The sequence below is a fragment of the Bolinopsis microptera genome, chromosome 4, assembly GCF_026151205.1.
Source record: "Bolinopsis microptera isolate Bmic1 chromosome 4, MBARI_Bmic_1.0, whole genome shotgun sequence".
Classification (NCBI taxonomy): domain Eukaryota; kingdom Metazoa; phylum Ctenophora; class Tentaculata; order Lobata; family Bolinopsidae; genus Bolinopsis; species Bolinopsis microptera.
In genome coordinates, this window is record NC_087075.1 from 15332387 (window position 1) to 15358300 (window position 25914).

General features: G+C 37.5%; 3 protein-coding genes and 1 long non-coding RNA gene across 5 annotated transcripts in view; all 4 read right to left on the bottom strand.

Annotated features, from left to right (window-relative positions):
• Window positions 1-4161, bottom strand: part of LOC134814024 (proteoglycan 4-like) — a 40000-nt gene extending 35839 nt beyond the window's left edge. Inside the window, exons 1-3 of the mRNA XM_063821993.1 lie at window positions 4113-4161; window positions 1374-1453; window positions 1149-1229 (exon numbers count right to left, since the gene is read on the bottom strand). Coding sequence (XP_063678063.1) covers window positions 1149-1229; window positions 1374-1391 — 99 coding nt within the window. The 5' untranslated portion in view covers window positions 1392-1453; window positions 4113-4161. The remainder of the gene's footprint in view (window positions 1-1148; window positions 1230-1373; window positions 1454-4112) is intronic.
• LOC134814249 (30 kDa salivary gland allergen Aed a 3-like) overlaps window positions 1-14129 on the bottom strand; it is a 62359-nt gene extending 48230 nt beyond the window's left edge. Inside the window, exon 1 of the mRNA XM_063822332.1 lies at window positions 14124-14129. The gene's annotated coding sequence lies outside the window, so the exon portion shown is untranslated. The remainder of the gene's footprint in view (window positions 1-14123) is intronic.
• On the bottom strand, window positions 6713-8640 carry LOC134814540 (uncharacterized). Its single transcript, XR_010160177.1, has 3 exons — window positions 8425-8640; window positions 7326-7400; window positions 6713-6766 (listed from the first exon to the last, which is right to left on the bottom strand). It is a non-coding gene; the product is annotated as an uncharacterized LOC134814540 (long non-coding RNA).
• LOC134814246 (acetyl-CoA acetyltransferase, mitochondrial-like) overlaps window positions 9360-25914 on the bottom strand; it is a 77153-nt gene continuing 60598 nt past the window's right edge. The window contains exons 1-11 of one of the 2 annotated variants that reach the window (XM_063822327.1): window positions 20290-20369; window positions 19431-19512; window positions 19074-19199; window positions 18343-18449; window positions 18031-18123; window positions 12765-12920; window positions 12058-12150; window positions 11730-11892; window positions 11302-11456; window positions 10728-10803; window positions 9360-9988 (exon numbers count right to left, since the gene is read on the bottom strand). In XM_063822327.1, the coding sequence (XP_063678397.1) occupies window positions 9876-9988; window positions 10728-10803; window positions 11302-11456; window positions 11730-11892; window positions 12058-12150; window positions 12765-12920; window positions 18031-18123; window positions 18343-18449; window positions 19074-19199; window positions 19431-19512; window positions 20290-20364 (1239 nt within the window). In that variant the 5' untranslated portion in view covers window positions 20365-20369 and the 3' untranslated portion in view covers window positions 9360-9875. Of the gene's footprint in view, window positions 9989-10727; window positions 10804-11301; window positions 11457-11729; window positions 11893-12057; window positions 12151-12764; window positions 12921-18030; window positions 18124-18342; window positions 18450-19073; window positions 19200-19430; window positions 19513-20289; window positions 20376-25914 lie in introns of those variants that run through there. The other variant, XM_063822326.1, reaches the window with a different exon arrangement.

Below are 25914 nucleotides of genomic sequence, written 5' to 3' on the forward strand. Positions count from 1 at the left end.
CATAATGGATGTGTAATTGTGGGATTGTGATGACGTCAAGTGATGTTGTGGTGACGTCACGTGATGTTGTGGTGACGTCACGTGATGTTGTGGTGACGTCACGTGATGTTGTGGTGACGTCACGTGATGTTGTGGGGACGTCAAGTGATGTTGTGGTGACGTCACGTGATGTTGTGGTGACGTCACGTGATGTTGTGGTGACGTCACGTGATGTTGTGGTGACGTCAAGTGATGTTGTGGTGACGTCACGTGATGTTGTGGTGACGTCACGTGATGTTGTGGTGACGTCACGTGATATTGTGATTACGTCACGTGGCTGTGACGTATAGTTAGTATAGTTAGGATGACTGATAAACGCGGATCATTATATAATGGATGTGTAATTGCTGTAAATTGTTTATGTAATAATAAAACGGGTACTTTGGCTCGGTAAATGGAGATAATAACGAAACGGGTTACACGAGGCCTGGTGTAACAAAATTGAGGGGGAATATACTTTTATAAGTGTGACTATCATGACTAAAATACTTTTGTAAGTGTGACTATCATGACTAAAATACTTTTGTTAGTGTGACTATCATGACTAAACCGGGTTATAAAGTCCTCTGAAAGAGTAAAAGTTGACTATAAATAGTGCTTTCTCACTCTCTAGGCATGGAAACTGTGAACTTCGCCTATTTATGGATATAATTTGCTGGTCTTCGACTGGCTGAAAACGAAAATTCGCGAGCAAAGCGAAATTTTGTATCTGAGAGGAAATTTTAAAATTTCTGGTAAACCACGTACAATAATACCTCAATCTATCCATGTATTGTACTGTTTATATCATATAATACGACTGTATGTATTACACTGCTGACTGTATAATATTATATATCAGAATATAACGCAGATAAGCACTGCTTGGATCTAGTTAAACAAGCTGAGACATATTGATCAGATAAATAATATTGGAGTGATAGATATTACCTGATTATTTACACACGTGGTTACGCACGTGGTTACACACATGACAAGATGACAGTAGTCTCGTGTCATAAGTTTTAAAACCCATCTTCAATATGTGTTTTTAGAACGTGATCAACAAATAATCAAAAAGGAATTATTTGATCCTAATAATTTAATAAATTAATTAATTGATAGAATACCTGGTTGAAGCACTCGAATATAGCACTGAGTACTAGAGTAGAGTGACCGTAAATATCCTCTTCAAACACAGAGCATGGTATCTGAAAAGAGAAACGGTTAAAATAAATATTTGGAATTGGGCAACTTTATACTTAGTAGCAATGTAGACGTTCTCAAATTTTTGGCGGTGTGAATGTGAAACACCGGCGTTCAACTCGTCTCTGGTCACGTGATTATAAACTCACGAGAAGGAGATCCGTCATGAGCTCGCTGAATCCCTCCTGGCTGAGAGTCCCGTCAGATCCTTTAAATGTGTCGAACAGAACTGAAATAAAACTATTGTAAGTTCTACATTTTATTAACTTCAGCTGTCTAGTATAATTATTGAGAGTTGTCAAAAAGCGACAAAAAAGTGACCATTCCACTCATCATCATCTTGTTCTATGATGATGAAATCACAAATTCTGAGGAATCCCTCAGGCAATTCATCTCCCTGCTTTCTTACGAGTAACTTGAGTCTAAATTAATTTCACGTCAACACTTGAATCATAAGCTTACTCCTTTATAAACTTAGTCCTTTATATCCGCTCTTATATATCCGGTATTTTAAACAGGTTTCTAAAATTTAAACAACGATCATGTCGAGTTCTATATTTAACATCTTTGGTCTATAATTAAAGTTACAGTATTTAGTCAAATATAACACTCCCTGGCTCGTAGGACTACCCCCCCCCCCCCCCCCCCCTACAGCTAGTATACCAGACGTATAGTGCCTTGGCACACAGTGCCTTACTGAAAAGGAGATCGCATAGATCCAATGGATCCTTAGCTGCTCCCTAGACTAGGTGACTATAGATAAGAAGATAGTACCTAATATAGTATCTCCTCTGTATAAAGAGTCTGCTGGAGATACAGAGTACTACTGGTGAAACAGTGTCACGTGAGATACAGAGTACTACTGGTGAAACATGATATTGTTGTTAAAACTAGTGGTAACTGAGACTCCGATACTCCCTAAATATAGTGTTAGTGTGTATTATAACATATTATCAGGCTCTCTCTCTCTTGCTCACCATGTACTGTCATTACATCATGGTATTATACACTGTGTTTAGACATTACGTCATGTGTTGATGTGTGGTATTGTTCACAAGGAGTGTAAAGTGCAAGTTTGGTGTAGCAGCTACTAGAATACTGAAGAATACTTAGTAACCTTGGTAACCTTAGTAACCTTAGTAACCTTAGTAACGACTGTAACGTGTCCGACAAGTAAGAATTTAATCGGAGGAGTATTTTTATTAACGTCATTTGCAAGAAAATTAGACCTTAAATTAATCTCAAAATGACGTCAAATACTCTGAAAGATTTAGGTCATTCCCCAGATGAAGATACCAGAATGAAGATTATTTGGAATTCTACAGGTTTAAATGTTGATTAATGTGGACATTCCAGATTAGAGCTGAATTCCTGAAACAATGACGTCATAAAGTGGTGACGTCATGAATCAATGACTTCATTCCATAAAATGACCTCATTCAAACACAGTTAACAACCTATGTGGAGAATGTGGTTTAATAAAATTAGAACTAGAAGTTGAACTGGAACTTCAATACAGGACTTGGTAATCCAACTAGACCTTCAGAAAGAGATAAAATGATGGACAATAATTTATTGTAAATTTGTTGTATTGCAGTATTATGTGATGGGATGGAAGTGCTCTAAGTCCACACCCTGGCTCCATAATAATATGTAGGATTTGTTTTAATTGAACTAAAAGCTGGAATGTAGAAGAATTAAACGTTGCTAGTCAGTAAAAATAAACCACTTTTCTGTAAAATAAACCCTCTTCTTTTCTGTAAAATAAACCTTCTTCTTTTCTATGGAATTGGACTAATTAAATAAAAGGTACAGCCAATTTTTAGTTTGACCATCTTTAATAAACAGGTGAACTTTACGATCACGTGACTTGATAAATTTGCTAAATATTTCAATACAATGGAATGTACTAATGGTATGTAGTATGTATAAATGAGCATGTACAGTGTAACTTTAGAGTATTGTGGAAGGAAAGATTATGATATATAAATATCTATTTTGCTTTACATAATGGTATGACGTTTAGTATATTCACTATTCACTGAATCACTAAAAGAATTTTCGTCGCCAACGCACAAAATTCCTAAACATTTTTTGACTTTAAAACGTAAAATTCATTATGAATTCTGTAAAACATTCCATCACCGTATTAATTATACACACGTCATTATTATCTATCTCTTTAAAACCAAGCTTAAAGCAGAGATACTCTAAAATACTGACGACTATTATATCATTGCTATTATAGATTGCATATTTAATAAAATATGCACATAAATTAATATAGATGCACAGTAACATGCACAGTATACAGTTTCTGATGATTTAAGAGCTGCACTACTCTAGTACTGAACTCCTCGTTTACAAATCTGAAGATGCTGTAAACATTCTTTAGTTGGACACTTTAGTTTCTAAGGAGTTCTTTCGTTCTAAAGATGTTGTTAGATCATGTTGTATAATGTTTCGGACGTTAATTTTCAGATGTGTCTGAACTATGGTCCATTGCAGGGTTACTAGCTGGCTTGCAAACACCATCTTGATCTGTACAACAGGATGTGTCCATTAATCCTATCATTCAGTTTGTGTTTGACGGAGCGTAAACTAGCCTTCAAATACGGCACAAACCTTATACTACAATATCTTTAAAACTTTTAAACTACACAGTTGCTGTGTAATATCCGGATCGAAGCATTATTATTATTCGTATTGTTGTATTGATTCTGGGGCAAAAATTTGTGTCCCGTTTATAAGGAAAAGAAAAAGGCTCTCATCAGGATAAGGACATGTCCACCGTATTCCATGATATAAAAAGGGGCACTACAAATGTCGCCCCAGAAGGGCCAGAATAATTACCTAGTATCACTATGGTCAACTGGTGGTGTACTCACCTTTAAGCTTGTCGAGAAAGCGACCAGCTCCAATTATAACTAACACTGTGGTGAAACTGTTTCACTTCCCGCTCCTATGTAAATTACAGAAATAAGGTTAGTTAAAACACCAGTGAAATTTGTATCTTTGTATGAAAATACGTTGGAAACACATTGAAATTTGTACCACCTCACCTTAGTGTATATCAATGAATTCAGTGCTAATATTATGAGACATCGTTCACAGACAGAAATAATGGGACAGACAGACAACAGACAAAGTACCAGCAGCTAAATACCCACTCAGTAACCATGGTAACTGGTGCCGCTAAATAAAACCAGACAGTAAGACAGGCAGATAAACGAACCTGTCAAAAAAGCTGGAGTATCCAGGTTAGTATAAGATTTGCACAGCTACAGGCAGATAAACGAACCTGTCCAAAAAGCTGGGAGTAATCGCTGGTTTAGTATAAGACTGCACAAATGAACATGGTAGTATCAGCTAGATAAACGAACCTGTCAAAAGCTGAGTATCCAGGTTAGTATAAGATCTGCACATGATACTATGGTAGTATCAGGCAGATAAACGAACCTGTCAAAAAGCTGAGTATCCAGTTAGTAGAAGAGCTGCCCATGATCATGTAGTATCAGCAGGATAAACGAACCTGTCAAAAAAGCTGGAGTATCCAGGTTAGTATAAGATCTGCACAGGATCTATGGTAGTATCAGCGTTCCTCGCAGCCTGAGCAATAATATAGTTTTGTAAATAACAATCACTAATACAAACTATATAAAACTGGTACAACTAGAGATGGGGATGTGGCCTGTGAATGTACGGCATTGTACGGAATGTACGGAATGTACGGCATTGTACGCACATTGTACGTGATTTTAGAGAAACTCTTTGTCTCTAAGATTACCTGTAACTGGTTTAGGTAAACACTGTTTTGCAAAGAACTGGCCGGTTCAGAGCATTACATTACTGAGTACATCTGATAAGCACAGAGGTTTATCAAAATGACACAAGCTAAGATTGTAGGAGTCCATATCTTGGGACAGAACATAATAATACAGGTTAATTTTATAGATAAATTCGATCAAATGATTCAGCTTCAAGGGAATTAATAAACGATTCGAACGATTAAACATACTCCATTAATTAAGTAATTAAGACACACTAATTATTAATGAGTAACTAATTAGTAACTAATTAAGTACTGACCATTAAACACACGTCATTAATTAAGACCCACTAATTAGTAACTAGTAATTAATTAGTAATTAGTAACTAATTAGTAATTAGTAACTAATTAAGTACCGACCATTAAACAGACCGTCGTTAATGAAGGGTTCCATCCTCCCTCCGTTATCTCCTCGGTATGGAGAGGTAATTCTGGTTGTCTCCCATCACTGCTACATTCCTCAGCATCTCCCCTGTGTACTGAAGAGAGAGAGTTAGTAATGGATAGTATCCTGTGTCTCCCATCACTGATTACTAGGTCTCCTAGCATCTACCCTGTGTATCTGAAGAGAGAGAGAGTTAGTAATGGAGGGGAGGTAGTCCTGTGTCCTCCCATCACTGCTACTATGTCACTAGCGATCTACCCTGTTACCTGATGAGAGAGAGAGAGAGAGTTAGTAATGGAGGAGGTAGTTCCTTGTCCTCCACACTGCTACTAGTCTCTAGCATCTACCCTGTGTACTGAAGAGAGAGAGAGTTAGTATGGAGGTGGTAGCCTGTGTCCTCCCTCACTGCTAACTAGTCTCTAGCATCTACTCTGTGCACTGAAGAGAGAGAGAGTTAGTAATGGAGGAGGTAAGTCCTGTGTCTCCCCATCACTGCTACTATGTCTCTACATCTACCCTGTGAAACTGAAGAGAGAAGAGTTATAAGGAGGAGGTAGTCCTGTGTCGCACATCACTTGCAACTATGTATCTAGCATTACCCTGTGTACTGAAGAGAGAGAGTTAGTAATGGAGGAGTAGTCCTGTGTCCTCCCATCCACTGCTACTATGTCCTCTAGCATCTACCTGTGTACTGACGAGATATAGAGTTAGTAATGAGAGGTAGTCCTGTGTCTCCCCTCACTGCTACTATGTCTCTAGCATCTACCCTGTTACTGAAGAGAGAGAGAGTTAGTAATGGAGATGGTAGGCCTTGTCTCCATCACTGCTACTATGTCTCTAAGCATCAACCCTGTGAACTGAAGAGAGAGAAAGAGGAGATTTAGTAATGGAGGAGGTAGTCCTGTGTCTCCCATCACTGCTACATGTCTCTAGCAATCTACCTGTGTACGAAGAGAGAGAGAGTTAGTAATGGAGAGGTAGTCTGTGTCTCCCATCAACTGCTACTCTGTATGCTTGCTGAGCATCTAATGGGCGCGTAGGAGGGGGGGGGGGAGAGGGGAGGGGGTTGGGGGGGGTAGTGGGAGAGAGAGTTATAATGGAGGAGGTAATTCCTGTCTGTGTCTCCCACACTGTTTTCTACTATGTCTCTAGCATCTACCCTGTGCACTGAAGAAGAGAGAGGTAGTAAGGAGAGTATCCTGGTCTCCCTCACTGCTACTATTCTCTACATCTACCCTGTGTACTGAAGAGAGAGAGAGTTAGTAATGGAGGAGGTAGTCCTGTGTCTCCCATCACTGCTACTATGTCTCTAGCATCTACCCTGTGTACTGAGAGAGAGAGAGTTAGTAATGGAGGAGGTAGTCCTGTGTCTCCCATCACTGCTACTATGTCTCTAGCATCTACCCTGTGCACTGAAAGAGAGAGTTTTTTTTTTTTTTTTTTTTTTTTTTTTTTTTTTTTTTTTTTTTTATTTTTTTTTTTTTTTTTTTTTTTTTTTTAAAAAAAAAAAAAAAATAAAAATATATATAAAAACACTCAGTCTCATGGGGTTCCGGTTTCAGAGGCCCTTACACTTTGTTTCTGTCTAGTTCTAATGTACCGTCACAATAATGACTTTAATATACATAACACGTCTCAGGGAGTTGGTACAGTTTTGTACTATTAGTCACTACTCACTACTCACATTGCATTTTCCGCTGGATAGCTCTGAGTTTCTACACTATTAGTCACTACTCACATTGCATTTTCCGCTGGATAGCTCTGAGTTTCTACACTATTAGTCACTACTAGGTACTATTAGTCACTACTCACATTGCATTTTCCGCTGGAACAGCTCTGAGTTTCTACACTATTAGTCACTACTATACTATTTATTCACTCTTCCACATTGCATTTTCCGCTGGATAGCTCTGAGTTTCAGGGCTGTTCTGTAGTCTGGCAGCTGTATAACTTGTAGCAGCTCTGAGGAGATTGATAAGATAAGAGATGAGATAAGAGAGAGGTAATGGGGTCTGCTAACACCAAATAGATAAGATATAAGTATTAAGTAATAGGTCTGCTAACACTGTTCTAAACCACTAAGATTACCACTAAGATTACCAAAGCACCAGATCTTGTGCCTAATCACACGAGCAGTACTATAATTATATAAGTGTGACCGGCCGGCAGCTAAAGAGCCATTGCAGGGCCTGCAGACCCGGACTAAAGCTACTTGAGCTGACTCGGGCGCAATGACGAGGAATGCCGGGGGGGATCACGAAGAGATAGATCCACGATACGATTTAAGATATCTGGCCAAACTCCAACAATATCACGTGATCACTTTAACTGATTTAATGTCGCGTTGTCTTTAAGGGGGCCGAAATTTTTTTACGATTTTTCCAGGTCTAAGATTTTCAAATCGAATAAAAAATTTTCTGAGGCCTACTCAAAATTCGGCTCGAATTGGTCTCTTTAAAAATATCCCTGAACATTAATAGCCGAAAGTTTTCAAGGTGATTGGCTCAAAACTGTAGGAGAAGATAGATTTTTAGACTCGATTTTCAGCGTGCGATTGAGAATCACACCACGCAATACAATTACACTGTATAAGCCTGACCTTTGACCGGCGATCATTTGGCTAGGAACAATATTTTTCATGGATCAAAAGCACTGATAGATTATCACGTCCCCTCTATCAGAAACACTAAAAAGTCCATTTCGAGAGAATTTTGATGAGACCCCCCCCCGGCCCCTTAACAGGAGATATTTATTCTAAGAAGGATGAAGTGTTTGACGACCAGACAATTAATGATTACAATGTTTTCAAACTGTTTTCTTCAGGTTGCATTCGGTTTTAACCCGGATATACAGTATCTGGCTGTGCTCCAACTACCTTTAGAGCCAACAATGACCACCACATTACCTTATTCAATATTCAGCACTACAATTACATCATCCCACACTGAGATGTGATCACTCAACAAATGTTTTTAAATCTACTCACCGAAAGCTTTTATGACTCCTTTGACTTTCGGATGCCCATATATGGTAAAGGCATCGTTAAAATTTGATAAAGAGTCTTCTTGGAGGGAAGTGAGTGATCCGAGGGATCTTCTGTTTAAGAGGTCAGCTATCATCGGAACAAGGGTATGTGGGTTCAGATCAGTTACATTGGTGGTCACTCAGATTGCATCATTTTGGGGTATTCATCGCTTCATGTTGGGCTAGAGGTGAGAGTTATATTTAGATTCAGTTTAATCTATGAAATGAAAGTCATATTTAATGGTTTTTGTTCAATTAACACGCGCATTTTTCTTTGTGATGGAATAATCTTTGAACTCAAATGGTTTAGAGTTTAAAGTGAACGCTTATAAAGTGGCTGAAGTATGATTCATAGTCCATACCACTTATAATAAGAAAGTCGGTTGATTGAAACACTGAAACAGAGAGCATAGCTAATAAAACTAAAAACAGGTTTTAGAATAAATTATAAATTTTCCTTCAGAAAAACAATATCCGAAATCTATTTAATTTTAACAATCCACGAAACATATTATGCTTAAATTCTTGGAATAACCGCAATAAATCTCTACAATACAATTACTAAACTCTAATCTTCAATACTACTTGAAAAACATCACTCAATCTTAATAAATTACTAAATCACACTTTGATTACTAACAAATTTTAGACTTATGGAATTCGACGCCTCCAGAACAATCAAGAACAATCAAGAAAAACAGAGGTGATATGAACTAAGTAGAATGATTATAAAATCTAAGACTAAACAATCATCGAACCTCAAATTAACAACTCTAAACCCAGATTAGAAACCTAAACTACTAAACTACTAAACTACTAAACTACTAAACTACTAAACTACTAAACTACTAAACTACTAAACTACTAAACTACTAAACTACTAAACTACTAAACTACTAAACTACTAAACACACAGCAAATAAAAGATATGAAAATCTACCCCTGCTTATAAAGTCCGATTAAGAAAATGTAGTACTAAGAATACCAGGTATATAGCATAGTTGTACTACTGTGCGACTTAACGCTGTCATATAATGTTTGCTATCAACACGATGTTATATTGAAGGTTCTTTTATATAAGGCGTATAAACGCCGTAGAAAATATGTGGAAAAAAGTTTGAAAACTTGGAGAGACTAACGACAAATGGAGCATGAACATAATTTAGCACGGACGGCGGGACAGGACCAGGGACGCAGACCCCCCAAAACCTTAAGTCAACAAGTCAAACCCTCATCATACTATCTATTATAGAACTAAATTTGCACGTTATTAATATTTCAACAGGCAATAAAATCCTGCCTACATTCATTAATCTATTAAAAAGGGAAGTTTTGTAAAGAAACCAAATAAAAAGTCACCACTAGTCTCAGCTAATCGAGAGACTATAAGCAGTCCTAAAACTCTCCTCTCCTCTAAAATTTCTCAATGATAACAGCAGACGCGCCTCCTCCGCCATTACAAATACCAGTTAGTCCCTTGTCTCCTGATTTCATGGTGTGTGCCATCGTGCCTATCAGTCGGGCTCCTGGGAAATAATATTTTACAAGGATTGCAAAGATTACATGCTAGAAGTTTTCAAAAAATATAATATTCGTATTATATAATAAAATGCAGTAAAAGGTTCAGTAAAATTCGTCGATTTCATAGTTGATGTGGGGTGGCGAAACTAAATCACCGATTCCAATGCTGCTGCTCTTTTACTGATATAAAGAACTGATTTCTTTTATATCAGATTTTCCGACACGATGTTAATTTCATTTAATTATTACTGTTTTAGAACGCAATTTTTATTATATAGTAGATACAACTTAAGTTCGACGTGTGTAAAATTGTAGTTTATATTGAAGAATATCTCGTCATACCTGGGCGTTTACATACTGCTCAATTACATATTAATATATTATAAAGAATAAAATGTAAGACCTGATAACTTGCCAAAAGGCTCCACTAAATGTGGTTAGAGGAAAAAGGTTTTAATTCACCAAAAGCGTCGGTCGCCCAACAACAATTCAACAATTGACGATTTCATGTAATATGATTATGTCAATTTTATTTGCAAATGCCCTTTCTTTACACACGTTCGTGTGCGGCACATTTCAAATTCAACTAACTCTCCAGTGCTCCTTGTCCTTAGTGCAAGTGAGCCTGAGTAGCTCACTAAAACCAGCTAACATGTCAAACATCTCACTTTTAAAGATCAGTTCCCTGTTTGTAATTGCCAATCAATAAATAAATATCAAAGGAAGGGTTATTTAGTTATTTACCTGAAGCTCCAATAGGATGACCAAGGGAAATAGCTCCTCCGTTAGGGTTGTATATCTCCGAAGGAATGTTCAACATCTGATATGAAATGAAATAATGTGCTTGTATAGTGTAATGTATAATGTATAGTATATTGTGCTTGTATAGTGTATACCGCCCATATGGTTAGCAACTGACACAAGTTTCAGGTACTAACCATGTCAGAGCGGTTCCTAAAGGTGAGGTAAAATTCTACAGAATAAAATAATAAAGTCGGCTCATTTCTACAAAGTCAAGTTTCTGTATTATAATCCAAGTACTTGTACAACTAACAAATGTGTCACTGTGTAGACTATTTAAAAAGCTAACTTAGACGGGAGATCTTACAACTGAACCATGAAATGGCTATCTAATCATCACCAACAACCAATCATTATCAAACTTTACAAAAATCTGAAGTAGTTAACGATACAATAAACATCCAAAACATCTTATAAGTCTATAAAGAAGATCGGTAAAACATACCAAATGGCAATAACTTAAATACTAAAAACATTAAACGTGTTTATACAACAACCAATTAGCTCACTAACACACCTGCTGGCAAGCTACAGCAACCACAGCAAAAGCCTCATTAACCTCCACTCTCTGGAGATCCTCTACACTAATACCCAGGTTCTCTAAACACAGCTCCATAGCACGCACTGGGGCGATGGGGAACTTTATGGGGGGTCCTGCACTGTCCGCCATTGCTGGGGGTTAATTATTATTAATTAGTTAATTATTATTAATTAACAATTAACTAATCAGTTAATTGTTATTAATTAACAATTAACCAATTACAAATATCTGACTTTAAGACAGTCTCAAAATATAATTGTATGATTCATCTTTAAAAACAACAAAATCATCCGATCTTAAGCAGGAATACAACTTTAAAAAGTTCGGTTTACCGAACTTTTTTAAAATCATTTTTTGGATAGATTTTTTATATAAAAAGAAGAGAAACCCGGACTTGTACTGACTGAGTATCTTAGCTAGAGGTTCCACCCCCAGTTTGTCCGCCATATCACGTGACATAAGTACACACGCAGCAGCCCCATCTGATAGTTTACTGCTGTTAGCTGCTGTAATAGTGCCTGCTTTGTCAAACACTGTCCTAAGTGTCGGGATCTTATCAAACTTTACCTGGGGGTTTTAGGGTTGGAGATACGTCCAGTATAAACTAAATAATATAGTATTAAGTGTGGCAAGTCTTCCTTAGCAGCAAGTCTTCTCTCAATGTGACAATGAGCGGCCATATTGAAGGTCACATGTGAAGGTCACATGTGACTCTTCACCTCTCGAACTCACATTAGCATACTCGGTGTCATCGGTGACAGTAAGGTCAGGGTTCTTCCTGTTGGGGGTAGGGACTGACACTATTTCTGCTCTTAGTACTCCACTCTGAGGGTTATATTTAATAAGTCACAGAGTTGTAATTAACTAATTAATTAATTATTCATACTTAGACTGGTATAACTACTAACTAGGCTGTATTCTTGAGTGGCATTGTTCGAACTGCAATGGAAATATCCAGCCAAATATCCATCCATCAAAACCTTGACGGTGATAGAATATTTCCTTGTTTTTAACTTACCTGATAGAATATTCCCTTGTTTTTAACTTACCTGATAAAATATTTCCTTGTGTTTACCTGATAGAATATTCCTTTGTTTTTACCTGATAGAATATTCCCTTGTGTTTACCTGATAGAATATTCCCTTGTGTTTACCTGATAAGATATTTCCTTGTGTTTACCTGATAAAATATTCCCTTGTGTTTACCTGATAGAATATTTCCTTGTTTTTACCTGATAGAATATTCCCTTGTGTTTACCTGATAGAATATTCCCTTGTGTTTACCTGATAAGATATTTCCTTGTGTTTACCTGATAAAATATTCCCTTGTGTTTACCTGATAGAATATTTCCTTGTTTTTACCTGATAGAATATTCCCTTGTGTTTACCTGATAAGATATTTCCTTGTGTTTACCTGATAAAATATTTCCTTGTGTTTACCTGATAAGCAGCTGCAGCAGTGTTGTAACTCCTCACAGTATACTCGTCCTGTGTGTCACGTGATATGGACATGGTACTTGCTGTGTCCTCTCCGCAGTGTCCCATGTGTAGTCCGGGTGTGTACGCGTCCGTCAGTCCGTCGTGTAGTATACCGTCCTGGGTAGAGGGAATTAGAATTAGCACAGCTATAATACATGTAGTAAATAGTTTAAAGACGCTTCAATCTGCTGGACATTCAAATCTGTCTTTAGTTCGGATAATCCGTTATCTTTACTTAGTCTTGCTATCTTCACTTACTTGGGCATAATCTGAAGTTTATAAATATTCTACAGCTTACACTCTTGTCTCCTACTACTCTTGTATATAAATTGTTTACACTCTTGTATACCAATTTCTCCTACTAAACTAAGGTAAATCAATGGGTATGAGTCATAACTCAAAAGTAGAAAGTTCCTTACTACATCTCACATTTAGAAATACCTGGAGAATAGGTAATCAAACACTACGTCATGTTAGAAGGTGAGAACATCAGTATGATTAACTAACTCATTGCGGTGGAGAATGCTGTCTATATAATATTTTATATCACAAATTATCATTGTAGTACGATCTCTAGATTAGATCTTTAGACTAGTTCATGTACTCAGAAGAATACTGACGAGGGTTATTATTAAGTGCATCTTGTTGGTATAATGGTATATAATATATACAATATATTATAATAGGTTTTCGTTTTTGAGCCTAAGTTTGACACGTGAATTTCACTTGTAAGCACATCGCGTGCCAACCAACAAGCTGAATCACGTACAATGTACATTAACAAGCTAAATCACCTATGTTTGTCTACTACCAACAAATTCACGTGACTACCATTACTCATACATGTTAGTTGTGTAGTTGTTTACTGTACATGTAAACAATGTGTATCATGTTATGCTGCTCAAATATATAGAGATGAGGTAATAGTTCTGTTTATTGGTCGGTTTGTGCAGACATGCAGACATTGCTAATTAGTTAGGGCAAGAGTTGATTTTTCTGTGAACAAATTCGTAACAAAGGTTTGTCTACAGGAATGTGTTGTCCATAGTCCCAGGAACCACCAAAAAAAACCGTCCAGCTGAAACTTTTGGGCAAAAATTTTTATAGTCATTTTTCTCCAGGAACCCATATGCCCCACCCCTAATATTGGTTATTCGGCTCCCGAAGGTTTTGAGATCTCCATAGGGGGTGCAAAATGACCGCAATAGCCACATTATGGCAGGCGAATGATAGTTTCAGAACGATTGGAGCTTTATTTTTCGAAATAAATGGAATTTTTCGAAATTTTTCTCAATTTTATTGAAATTTCGAAAAAAATACACCAAATTATTTTTAACGCTTATTTCAAATCTTACTCGGGAAATAACTTCAATTAACAAATATCAAGGTTAACTAACAAACAACAGATTATTGACCAACCCCCAGACAGCTATTCGACGGTACATACTACTCTGGCTGAATGTCTTAAGTTATCCTACAGTGAGCCGATGATAATCACATTCGATTTGCCATTGTGGATTAAGGCCACCCAAATAGTACTGGAAACTGGGATGTCTATTGTGGTCAGGGTTGGGGGCTTCCACACTCTCACGAGTTTTCTAGGCTGCATAGGCTATATAATGGCAGACTCGGGTTTAGAGGAGCTCATCAAACTCGTGTATCCTGGAGACGTCACGCATATATCGGATGGAGGATCTTACTATAAAGCGTTGAGAGCCCACTTTCTGATCGACGCCGCTCTTTGTTGTTTCATTATAGAGGAAGAAGTTTACGACGATGAACTAGTAAACTTGGAAGGTTACATCAACAAATGTGTGAACGAAAATCTAGGTGTTAACTTTAAGACTAAATCTATTCAGGATCTATCAGAGAAAATAACTCTGCTTCTAAAGAACCTGTTTTCCAACAGTAGAACAGCAGCTCTATGGGTTACTTACCACAACATGATAACACTAGTAAAGGACTTCATAAGAGCAAAGAGGTTGCACGACTACACTATGCATTTATCAGCAGTAGCTTTGATGCTGCCCTACTTCTCTACTTCGCAGCAGCTGGGAGGGGACAGTATGCAAAAGCTTTAAGACTGTATTTGGAGCAGGATGCTATTTTTAAAGTCAAGTTAATATCTTTTTCGACTGGTCTTATATCACAGCCTGGGAACGATGAGGTGAATCCCGAGGAATGTTTGGCCGTTGGGGCTGTCCTTCAACGTGAGCTAGATGGGTTGACATTCATCGATAAGATAAGTATCAAATGTAAAGCAAAGAACTTATGACACAACTAAGAAAGCAGGTTAAAGTGAATAATAAAAGCGTTGCAGTCGATCCGTTGAAGTGTTTTAACCGTCTAGTCTTGGTTGCTGATAGAGAGACTTCAATAGAGGAATGCCTAACATACGAGTTAACTGTGGTGCCGATGAGCTTATTTGATCAATATCAGATGATGAGGAAATCTAATAAGGCTGCTCTTGGTATAAAGGGGGGGGGGGGGATCATGTTTTTTGTTCGTTCGGTACCCTATATTTTCAAAACGGACAAAAAATAGAGCGGACAAAAACGGACAAAAAGTCCTCTCCTCCTCCTTCTCCTCAGTCTTCTTCCTCCTCCTCCTCTTCCTCCCTCTCAGTCCTCCCCCTCAGTCATCCTCCTCAGCCATCCTCCTCAGTCCTCCTCAGCCCTCCTACTCCTCCTCGGTCCTCCCCCTCCTCCTCAATCGTCCTCAGTCCTCCTCATCTTCCTCCTCCTCTTCATCCTCCTCCTCTTCCTCCTCAGTCCTCAGTCCTCCTCCTCAGTCCTCTTCCCCATCCTTCTCCTTAGTTCTCCTCCTCCTCAGTCCTCCTCAGTCCTCCTCCTCAGTCCTCCCCCAGTCCCCCTCCTCCTCCTCCTATTTAGTCCTCCTCCTCCCCAGTTCTCCTCAGTTCTCCTTCTTCTAAGTCGTCCTCAGTCCTCCTCCTCCTCCTCCTCCCCCTCAGTCCTCCTCCTAGGTCCTCCTCCTTCTCCTTCTCAACCTCCTCCTCCTCCCTTTCAGTCATCCTCCTCAGCCATCCTCCTCAGTCGTCTTTAGTCCTCATCCTCCTTCTCAGTCCTCCTCCTCATCCTTCTTCTTAGTCCTCATCCTCCTCAGTCCTCCTCAGTCCTCCTCCTCCTCCTCCTTCCTGATCCCTCTCCAGAGTCTATTAGGAAACCTTACATGTTGTAACTGTTCTGTCGATGTGGAACAGGCCTGTTTGACTTTCAGATGTTCATGTAGGAAATATGGCTTCAATTGTTTGCCAGCTTGTGGACGATGCCATGGTATGAACTGCACAAACATTAGACATGATGAACCTGAAGAACAAGCGAATTTTGATTAATATTAACTGTGTATTAATAATTGTCATGGTATTTACTGAGAATACACATTTTAGATTAACTGTATTTGTTATTTGTAGATGAGTTTTTAAATAGATTTGAAATAAGCGTTAAAAATAATTTGGTGTATTTTTTTTCGAAATTTCAATAAAATTGAGAAAAATTGAGAAAAATTCCATTTATTTCGAAAAATAAAGCTCCAATCGTTCTGAAACTATCATTCGCCTGCCATAATGTGGCCATTGCGGTCATTTTGCACCCCCTATGGAGATCTCAAAACCTTCGGGAGCCGAATAACCAATATTAGGGGTGGGGCGTATGGGTTCCTGGAGAAAAATGACTATAAAAATTTTTGCCCAAAAGTTTCAGCTGGACGGTTTTTTTTTGTGGTTCCTGGGACTATGGACAACACATTCCTGTAGACAAACCTTTGTTACGAATTTGTTCACAGATTGACCCATAAACAGCAATTCTTGCCCTAACTAAATGTGATCACGTTACATGCCCTTATATGGGTGTAACGTGACATTTCCAGTGTTTACATGACACTTCTAGACTATTTAGTCTTATGGGAACCTTTGCATGGTAGAGCACAGCAACACAGTGGGCTGTGAGTGGGGGTCATGCTAGCATAGGGTATTTTAGACCATCACACATGCCCCTAACTTTGTTTCTAAGGTAATTTGGGTACAAAAATACGATTCCAATCATTTACAGGGCCGAAAATGTCTCAGAAAAAATTTTTGGGCCGATTTTAAGCAATCTTGTAGTCCAAAAATAGGAGGCTGATCCCAGGAAAAGTTGTTTTTTTAGAGGTTTAATCAATTTTAAAGCTCTTTTATGAACTGTAAACGAAGGAAGCTATCTTAGGAACTCAAATCTTTTTGAATTATGAAAAAATATTGATCAGAACAAAAGTTGTGCCCATTTATATGACCAAAATTTTCTGAAACACCAAAATTGTTCCTGTTATTTTCAAAAATTTCGTTTAAAATCACGATTTTTTGGATTTTTATCAATTTTAACTATAATAATTGTGATATTTTGATTTTTCATCCATATGCATCTGGTCTAGGATGCAAAAAATGCCACAAACATGGAGAATAACTAAAATATGTCAATTTAATAGCAAAATTGAGCTCATAAATTATCTAAAAATGCAGCAAATTTTACCCAATTTTTGAGTTTCTTAATTTTGTAAACAGAGGTGCCCAAAAGTTCCCAAAGTGATTCTTATTGCATCTGATAGGGAATTGTCTAAGCTTTCTGATGATACCATGCATTATACCGAACTATTGCAAACCAACAACGATTTCTGTCGTTAAATACCCCAAAAATTGCCTAAAATACACGCCATAAAAAAGGCGCGGTCAAAAATCAGGTGAAAATGTTAAAGTCACACAGTTTTTTTTAGATGGCTGAGTATTCTTAAGTACTATACTGTATTTCAATTATTAAAAACTGCCTTGATCAGGCATTTTAGCCCAAAATAATAAATATTAGGCAATTTTTGGCTAAAAAAGGCAAAATTTCTTGACAGTGAAAAATGCTATTTTTTCACGCGACGCCATTTTGGCATCTTGCAAAGTTTTTAATTACGGTTTTTTGCATGAAATCGGGCTAGCGTTTTACAATAAGGAAAGCTTATTTTCAAAGAAATTTAAGAAAGTCAATTTTAGGCCTATGCTAGCATGGTAGCCCACTGTGAGCAAGGCTGACCGAGACAAAGCTATTTGTCTATGATACAGAGGGAAGTTTAAACTCTAAAGTTGAACTGCAGGACAGGGATATATTGAGGGGTTATCGGACTTAGTTCCGACCTAGTAGTAGTAGTACATTGCCAGTGTTTACGTGACACATTCACACGTACTATTCACCTTTACAACTCTGTTTCCGTAAACAGGTGCAGTTCTGTTTTCAAACATTGGAACATTAGACATACTCTCCATACCTCCAGCTACCATGATATCCTGAAAATATAACAATTATATTATATTTCGTGTATTCCAGCTGTACTAAGATGAATGGGAATTTAGCATAGACTCATCTTCCACCTCAAATGTTTTTAACTTAAAGCAATTTCTTTATTCACACGAACAACTGAATAACATAACATCAGCTAATCCAACTTTTAATATACTTTAAAAACGAAACTTTTCCTCAAAAATATTCCCTTGTGTTCAACATACCCTAGCTCCACAAGCAATAGATTGAGCTGCCAACATGATACTCTTCATCCCAGAGGCACACACTTTGTTAATAGTAGTACAAGGGGTCGTGTCCAGACATCCAGCTCCTGAGAGGTAAGTAAGTAAGTAAGTAAGTCTGTAAGTAAGTATTTTAGTAAGTAAGTCAGTAAGTAAGTCTGTAAGTAAGTTTGTAAGTAAGTAAGTAAGTAAGTATTTAAGTAAACCTGTAAGTAAATATGTAAGTAAGTAAGTAAGTAAGTCTGTAAGTAAGTATTTTAGTAAGTAAGTCAGTAAGTAAGTCTGTAAGTAAGTTTGTAAGTAACTAAGTTAGTAAGTATTTAAGTAAACCCGTAAGTAAATATGTAAGTAAGTAAGTAAGTAAGTCTGTAAGTAAGTATGTGAGTAAGTATGTGAGTAAGTCTGTAAGTTTGTAAGTAAGTCTGTTAGTAAGTCTGTAAGTTAGTAAGTTAGTCTGGTAGTAAGCCTAAAGTAGTGTTCTGTATATTGTTCAAAATTGAGGCTCAAATTGGGACACTTAGCACACGACAGAAATGTTAGTAAGATAATGCTGAATAACCGCACTGAGTAAGTGTGATATTATGTTGACATAACGAAATTTCAACATAATATCACCAGGAATAAAACATTTCAGGATTTTTTTTAACACAAAAAAAACTATAGAATTTTAACAATTTTAAATGTATGAATAACAAAATAAGAGAAGTAGGTACCAAGTGCAGCTTGTCTAGCAGGAGCTTGTCCCATCCCTGCTGAGAGCACATTACCCATGTACACCTCCTCTATCTGCTCCGGAGTGATCCCGGCACGCTCTACTGCTGAACTTATTGTTATACTTCCTGGGGAGATAAGAGGAGTTAATATTGTACCTGTAGCTGTGTTTTGATATATCTTTGCTATTGTTTATATATCCAGTAACATCTAAGTATCGAACTAAAGTTTAAAAATGATTCAGATTATTGATAGTTAAACCTACATTAATAACAATAATAACACTATTAATATTAATTATAAAATAACGCACCCAGTTTAATAATAACACTATTAATATTAATTATAAAATAACGCACCCAGTTTGGTAGCAGGAAGGTCTTTAAGTGGGCCCATAAAGCTCCCAAAGGGTGTTCTGGCTGCGCTTACAATAACCACCTCCTGAGATAGCGCATGTTACAAGAGTTACACACATAGCGCATGTTTATTTCTTCTTACTAACTTTCTCATTGTTCGGTCTTAGTGAATTATTCAGGTTCAGAGTGAATGAAACTTTAATTATAAAATAATCATACGAAAGAAATAGATTTTGATAATTTAATAGTAAAATGTTCAATAGAGTACCTATATATTATTATGAAAGAAATAGATTGTAAAATGTTGAACACATGTTGAACACATGTTGAACACATGTTGAACACATGTTGAACACATGTTGAACACATGTTGAACACATGTTGAACACATGTTGAACACGTGTTGAACACATGTTGAACACATGTTGAACACATGTTGAACACATGTTGAACACATGTTGAACACATGTTGAACACATGTTGAACACATGTTGAACACATGTTGAACACATGTTGAACACATGTTGAACACATGTTGAACACATGTTGAACACGTGTTGAACACATGTTGAACACATGTTGAACACATGTTGAACACATGTTGAACACATGTTGAACACATGTTGAACACATGTTGAACACGTGTTGAACACATGTTGAACACATGTTGAACACATGTTGAACACGTGTTGAACACATGTTGAACACATGTTGAACACATGTTGAACACATGTTGAACACATGTTGAACACATGTTGAACACATGTTGAACACATGTTGAACACATGTTGAACACGTGTTGAACATATGTTGAACACATGTTGAACACGTGTTGAACACGTGATGTGGACTCACTGCTCACCCTGAGGCTACTTGAAGACTTAAAGCCTCTTGTACAGATCCTCTTCATGGAATGTGGGCCCAGCACGCAACGCATTACTACAAGCTCTAAAAGTGGAGAGTTAATTTCATATTACATATTGGCAGTATAATAAACCGATTGATAAACTTCTACCGAGGAACTAACAAACCAATTTCTTAGGAAAATATCAGATTTTATTTTATGATTGTGAAGAGTTATTTTAGCACAGCAAACTCTTATTTTTAGAGAATGAGAAAACACAGGAAAACAAACAAATTTTCTGAACAATTTCTTTTATACAACAAATCGTCTTGATAATTGCTGTTTACTCTAGTAGCAGTGTGTAACTACACCCTGCTACTAGAGTAGTTACACAAGTAATTTATTACATAATTATTTGGACGATAATTTTCATATAATACAGTTAATGACCAATTTTATTTTAATGCTTAACATAATATCAAGCAGAAACTCTTTATTGTTACAAGCTCTACTCAACAAACAAAAAACATTTAAGGATATTAAATTTTAAACATTTGTTACTACCTGAGCTCAGTAGTCAGTAGGATTTACATTTTTGCAGGTGTCTTATTAAAGATGTCTGGTACTAGAAAACGATTTTAAACATAATCAGAATACTTTTAATATCTGAAATCTTATTCACCTATTATATTTTACAAAATCATTTTACAATCAAACTATGCATTGCGCGCTGGAATACAACTAAAATGACATCAGCCTTAGTAATAATAATTGTATCATAAGTAAGAGAGCAGCTGATCTATTAAATGTAAATTATAATTATATGTAAGATAAGCTATATCTAGAAATAGGTAATAATAAATATTCATAATTATGAACCTATGGTAATTACAAAGTGGAGCAAAATTATTAATTTAACTCAGAAAGTTTATCGTGGAACACTGAAAATATGATATCCATATTTAATTATTCATATTTAAAACTGTTCTTTTGTTCAAGACCAGCATGTTAAAACATATCTTCAAATCTTTTACTCCAGTAGCAGGGAGGTGTTGAGTGTGCACTTCGATGTACAGAGTTTTTTGCTATTGAATCGGGTTAAATAGGTCATTGGTAACTCAAATCACCGAGGGGGGAATTTTGTGTCGCTAGCCCCAACCCTGTGGAGCCACGCCCATATTTCATATCAGGTGCGTATATGGGAAATATGTATCTCAGCTTCTGAAGGTCTTAGAGACTCAAATTTGAGTTTAAAATGACCGTAATACTCATGTTTATATTAGTACTATGAAGGTCATGAAAGCCCAAAATGCTTATTTTTGGAAAAAATTCAGAAAAACCGATTTTCACTTGAGCGTGAGTAAAAAAATCTACTCTAGAAATTTAGTGAAAATCGAGTAAGCAGTTCAGTGTCTACAAGATTTCTAAACACAGGGTCCTCTGTTAGGTCATTCTGAATTAGAATTGATAAAGTAAGCAAATTCTATAAGTAGTTTCAACCCTGTGGAGCCACGCCCATATTTCATATCAGGTGCGTATATGGGAAATATGTATCTCAGCTTCTGAAGGTCTTAGAGACTCAAACTTGACTTTAAAATGACCGTAATACACATGTTTATATTAGTACTATGAAGGTCATGAAAGCCCAAAATGCTTATTTTTGGACAAAATTCAGAAAAACTGATTTTCACAAGCAAAAAATCTACTCTAGAAGTTAAGTGAAATCGAGTGTAAAGTTCAGTGTCTACAACGTTTCTAAACATAGGATCCTTTGTAAGATCATTCTGAATCAGAATTGATTAGGTATGCAAATTCTATTAGTAGTTTTAACCCTAGGGTGCAAAACTCCTAAATTACCCCCAGGCGCAAATATATGACTTTTCTATCTCGGCTTCTGAACGTTGTAGGGGCCTCTCTTTGAGCTCAAACTAACTACAATGGCCACATTTATATACCGACTATAAAGCACAAAGCAACTTAGGGTCTATACAGCTTAGTTTTTAGAAATTCATTAAAAACTTTTTTAACCTTCATGCATCATCTCTAGTCTCTACCCAGCTACCACCAGTGCGTTATGATTTTAGATCTTTCTAGCAACCTCTGATATGAATGCTACCTCTTCCTCTATCCAGCTACTATACCACCAATTCCAGCTGTTTTCACCTACTTCGGCTACTATCTCTTTAGCTACCACCAAGGTTCCTCCAACTTCTGCTATTTCTAGCAATCTTAGCTTAAGTTAGTGGACTACTTCTTGCCCTATCTAGCAACCATCAGAAAAATGTCCTCTTCCTTAATGAGCTGGAAATTGTTGGATGCAGCGGAGGTAGCACTCATATCAGAGGTTATAAGATCTAAAATTATAACGTATGGTGGTAGCTGGGTAGAGTTGACCTGGAGTTAGCAGAAGGCAGCTAGAAGTAGATTCTGCTACATGAGGTTGGATTCAAGTTGATTAGCCATAAAAGCCGAGCAGTACTGGAGAGAGCCCCAGAGAGGGAGCTGAAGGCAGCCTTCTGAAACTGAGTATTTTCGCAGTTATACCAAAATTAAAGTTGGGTGGTATGTGCTGCTCCATAAATGTTATCCTAATGTGTTTATGTTGAACGTTTTACTGTGCTGCAAATATCTTTTTAGCCCGAGATATCATTATTAAGTACATGTTTGATCATATTACTATTTTATGATGCATGAAGGTTAAAACAGTTTTTAATGAATTTCTATAAACTAAGCTATATAGACCCTATGTTGCTTTATAGTCGGTATATAAATGTGGCCATTATAGTTAGTTTGAGCTCAAAGAGAGGCCCCTACAACGTTCAGAAGCCGAGATAGAAAAGTCATATATTTGCGCCTGGGGGTAATTTAGGAGTTTTGCACCCTAGGGTTCTCTCTCTCTGTTCTGGTCAACGGTTTCTGGCCTCTTACTAAAAGATGGAGGCCTTCTCACCGTGCCCACAGAATGCAACTCCTGCTAGCTGCACGCCAGGACTCCCAAAGTATATACGTAATCATAAAATAATAAATATCAATGCAACAGACCCCTGGAGTCTTGAAGCTGTCACTACCTGTCTCAGAGCAAACCCACTTCCGTTGTAGTACTTCTGCGGGCAGACAAGGGACTTCCGAGCAAGGTCAAAGCCTGTGAGATATGTCTCTATGCAGAGATGGGCCTAGGTTGAGTTCCTAGTATGGGATTTAGCGAAAGTTCCTGGCGAAGAATCCTAGGAGGTTACCCAAAAGGGTTTTCCCTATCCAGTCTTGTCGACTGTTCCACAAATTTGAAGATACGATTGTAGTTTACTGTTTTTAAGGTAGAGTTTACCAATTATCCTCATTCTGAACGTCATGATCTGGATGCACTTGCAAAGGAGGTGCTGGGATGTTTCTGCTTCTCCTGAAAAGTGTTCACAATCTTGCGTCTCGAAGTTGACGTTGTTTGCCACGTTCTGAAAATAAACTAGTGGGCTGTGACCTATCCTGAAAGCGACCATGTAAGCCATCTGATGTGAGTTCCAGAAAAATTAAAGTTCCTGTATTTATATTTGTGGAGGAACATCTCAAGTGGAATGTTCCTTTGTCACTGAGTGTGGCCTAATAGGGAGGAAGGTTGTTGGATTGATCGTCCCTTGCGAATTCGTCCGCTAGTTCTTTACCGTATACTCCTTCATGTCCTGGAGTTCTACTCGATGAGAATACCTAGTGAGTTGAGTTGGTCTGAGATGTTCAGAACAAACCTGGAGTTAAAACTGGTGCTGTTAAGCGCTTTAAGTGCAGCCTGGGAATCTGAGATCCTAAGTTATCATTAGTCCAGATACTTGCCATGTATAACGCAAATAGCGGGTACAATTTCCTCAATGAACCTGAAGAAGGAATATCTGTCCTGAAATGATACCATGTATCGTCGAGCTAAAAAATGAATCAAAAGTTCGAGTAAATCGATAAACGTTGTATGTCCTATTTGCATCCCCTAAGCATTGCAATGATGTTTATTCCTGGTCCGGTTAGCTTTGCGTCACAGAACTAAAGAAGTCCACTATGCTTTAGTGAGCTATGCTGTCCACCAGGGTACTGTAGATCTAAGGGTTCCCCGTGTAATGGGGCAGGCTGTGAAAAAGCATCTCTGCAGGATGTCCGAGATGAACTGTTTTCGAGTGTTGAGAACTTCCGCTGTAGAACTGAATAGAACCAGTTGCAGTAGGGGTGTCAGTCAAACACTGCTGGCTACTAGATGATTGTAGAGCGTCCAGTCACACTTCAATAAAGAGTGTGGCAAAGCTAACCCGGTCCCCTGAAAAGTGGTTACTGGAGGAAGAAGTGCCAGGAATTCTCGCTATCAGTGTGTCCTCGTAGTCAGAGTTGACATCCCTAACACTGTCTTATCACGAGCCTGTGTCTAGCGTGTGTCAGCCCTAACGCATTAGCTGTCTTAACTGAAAAGACCTGAAAAGTGGTTACTGGAGGGAGAAGTGCCAAGACTACTCATTATCAGTGTGTCCTTGTAGTCAGGATGAGCGAATTGGGATCCCTAGCTCTGTGGTGGGTGACTTCGATGGGACCTGAAAGCTGAAAGAGAATTTCCTGGTGATTTAATAGCTCTTAGAGCTATGTATCTGTGTCTAACGTATCGTCGTTTGTGTGTGTACTATCTTGTAACCTGATATCTGAAAGAGAAATTTCCTGGTGCTTGGTAGCTGTTAGTGTTGACTTCCTGGTTCCTATGGGAACTTTGAGTTGGCAAGTCCCAACCTTTGTACTCAACAAGAGAGCACACCACCCGTTAGTGCCAACCAGGCCACACCACGTGGAGGTTCGGAGAGGATTTCGTGACCCGCACCCTAGGGTTAAAACTACTAATAGAATTTGCATACCTAATCAATTCTGATTCAGAATGATCTTACAAAGGATCCTATGTTTAGAAACGTTGTAGACACTGCACTTTACACTCGATTTCACTTAACTTCTAGAGTAGATTTTTTGCTTGTGAAAATCAGTTTTTCTGAATTTTGTCCAAAAATAAGCATTTTGGGCTTTCATGACCTTCATAGTACTAATATAAACATGTGTATTACGGTCATTTTAAAGTCAAGTTTGAGTCTCTAAGACCTTCAGAAGCTGAGATACATATTTCCCATATACGCACCTGATATGAAATATGGGCGTGGCTCCACAGGGTTGAAACTAGTTATAGAATTTGCTTACTTTATCAATTCTAATTCAGAATGACCTAACAGAGGACCCTATGTTTAGAAATCTTGTAGACACTGAACTGCTTACTCGATTTTCACTAAATTTCTAGAGTAGATTTTTTTACTCACGCTCAAGTGAAAATCGGTTTTTCTGAATTTTTTCCAAAAATAAGCATTTTGGGCTTTCATGACCTTCATAGTACTAATATAAACATGTGTATTACGGTCATTTTAAACTCAAATTTGAGTCTCTAAGACCTTCAGAAGCTGAGATACATATTTCCCATATACGCACCTGATATGAAATATGGGCGTGGCTCCACAGGGTTGAAACTACTTATAGAATTTGCTTACTTTATCAATTCTAATTCAGAATGACCTAACAGAGGACCCTGTGTTTAGAAATCTTGTAGACACTGAACTGCTTACTCGATTTTCACTAAATTTCTAGAGT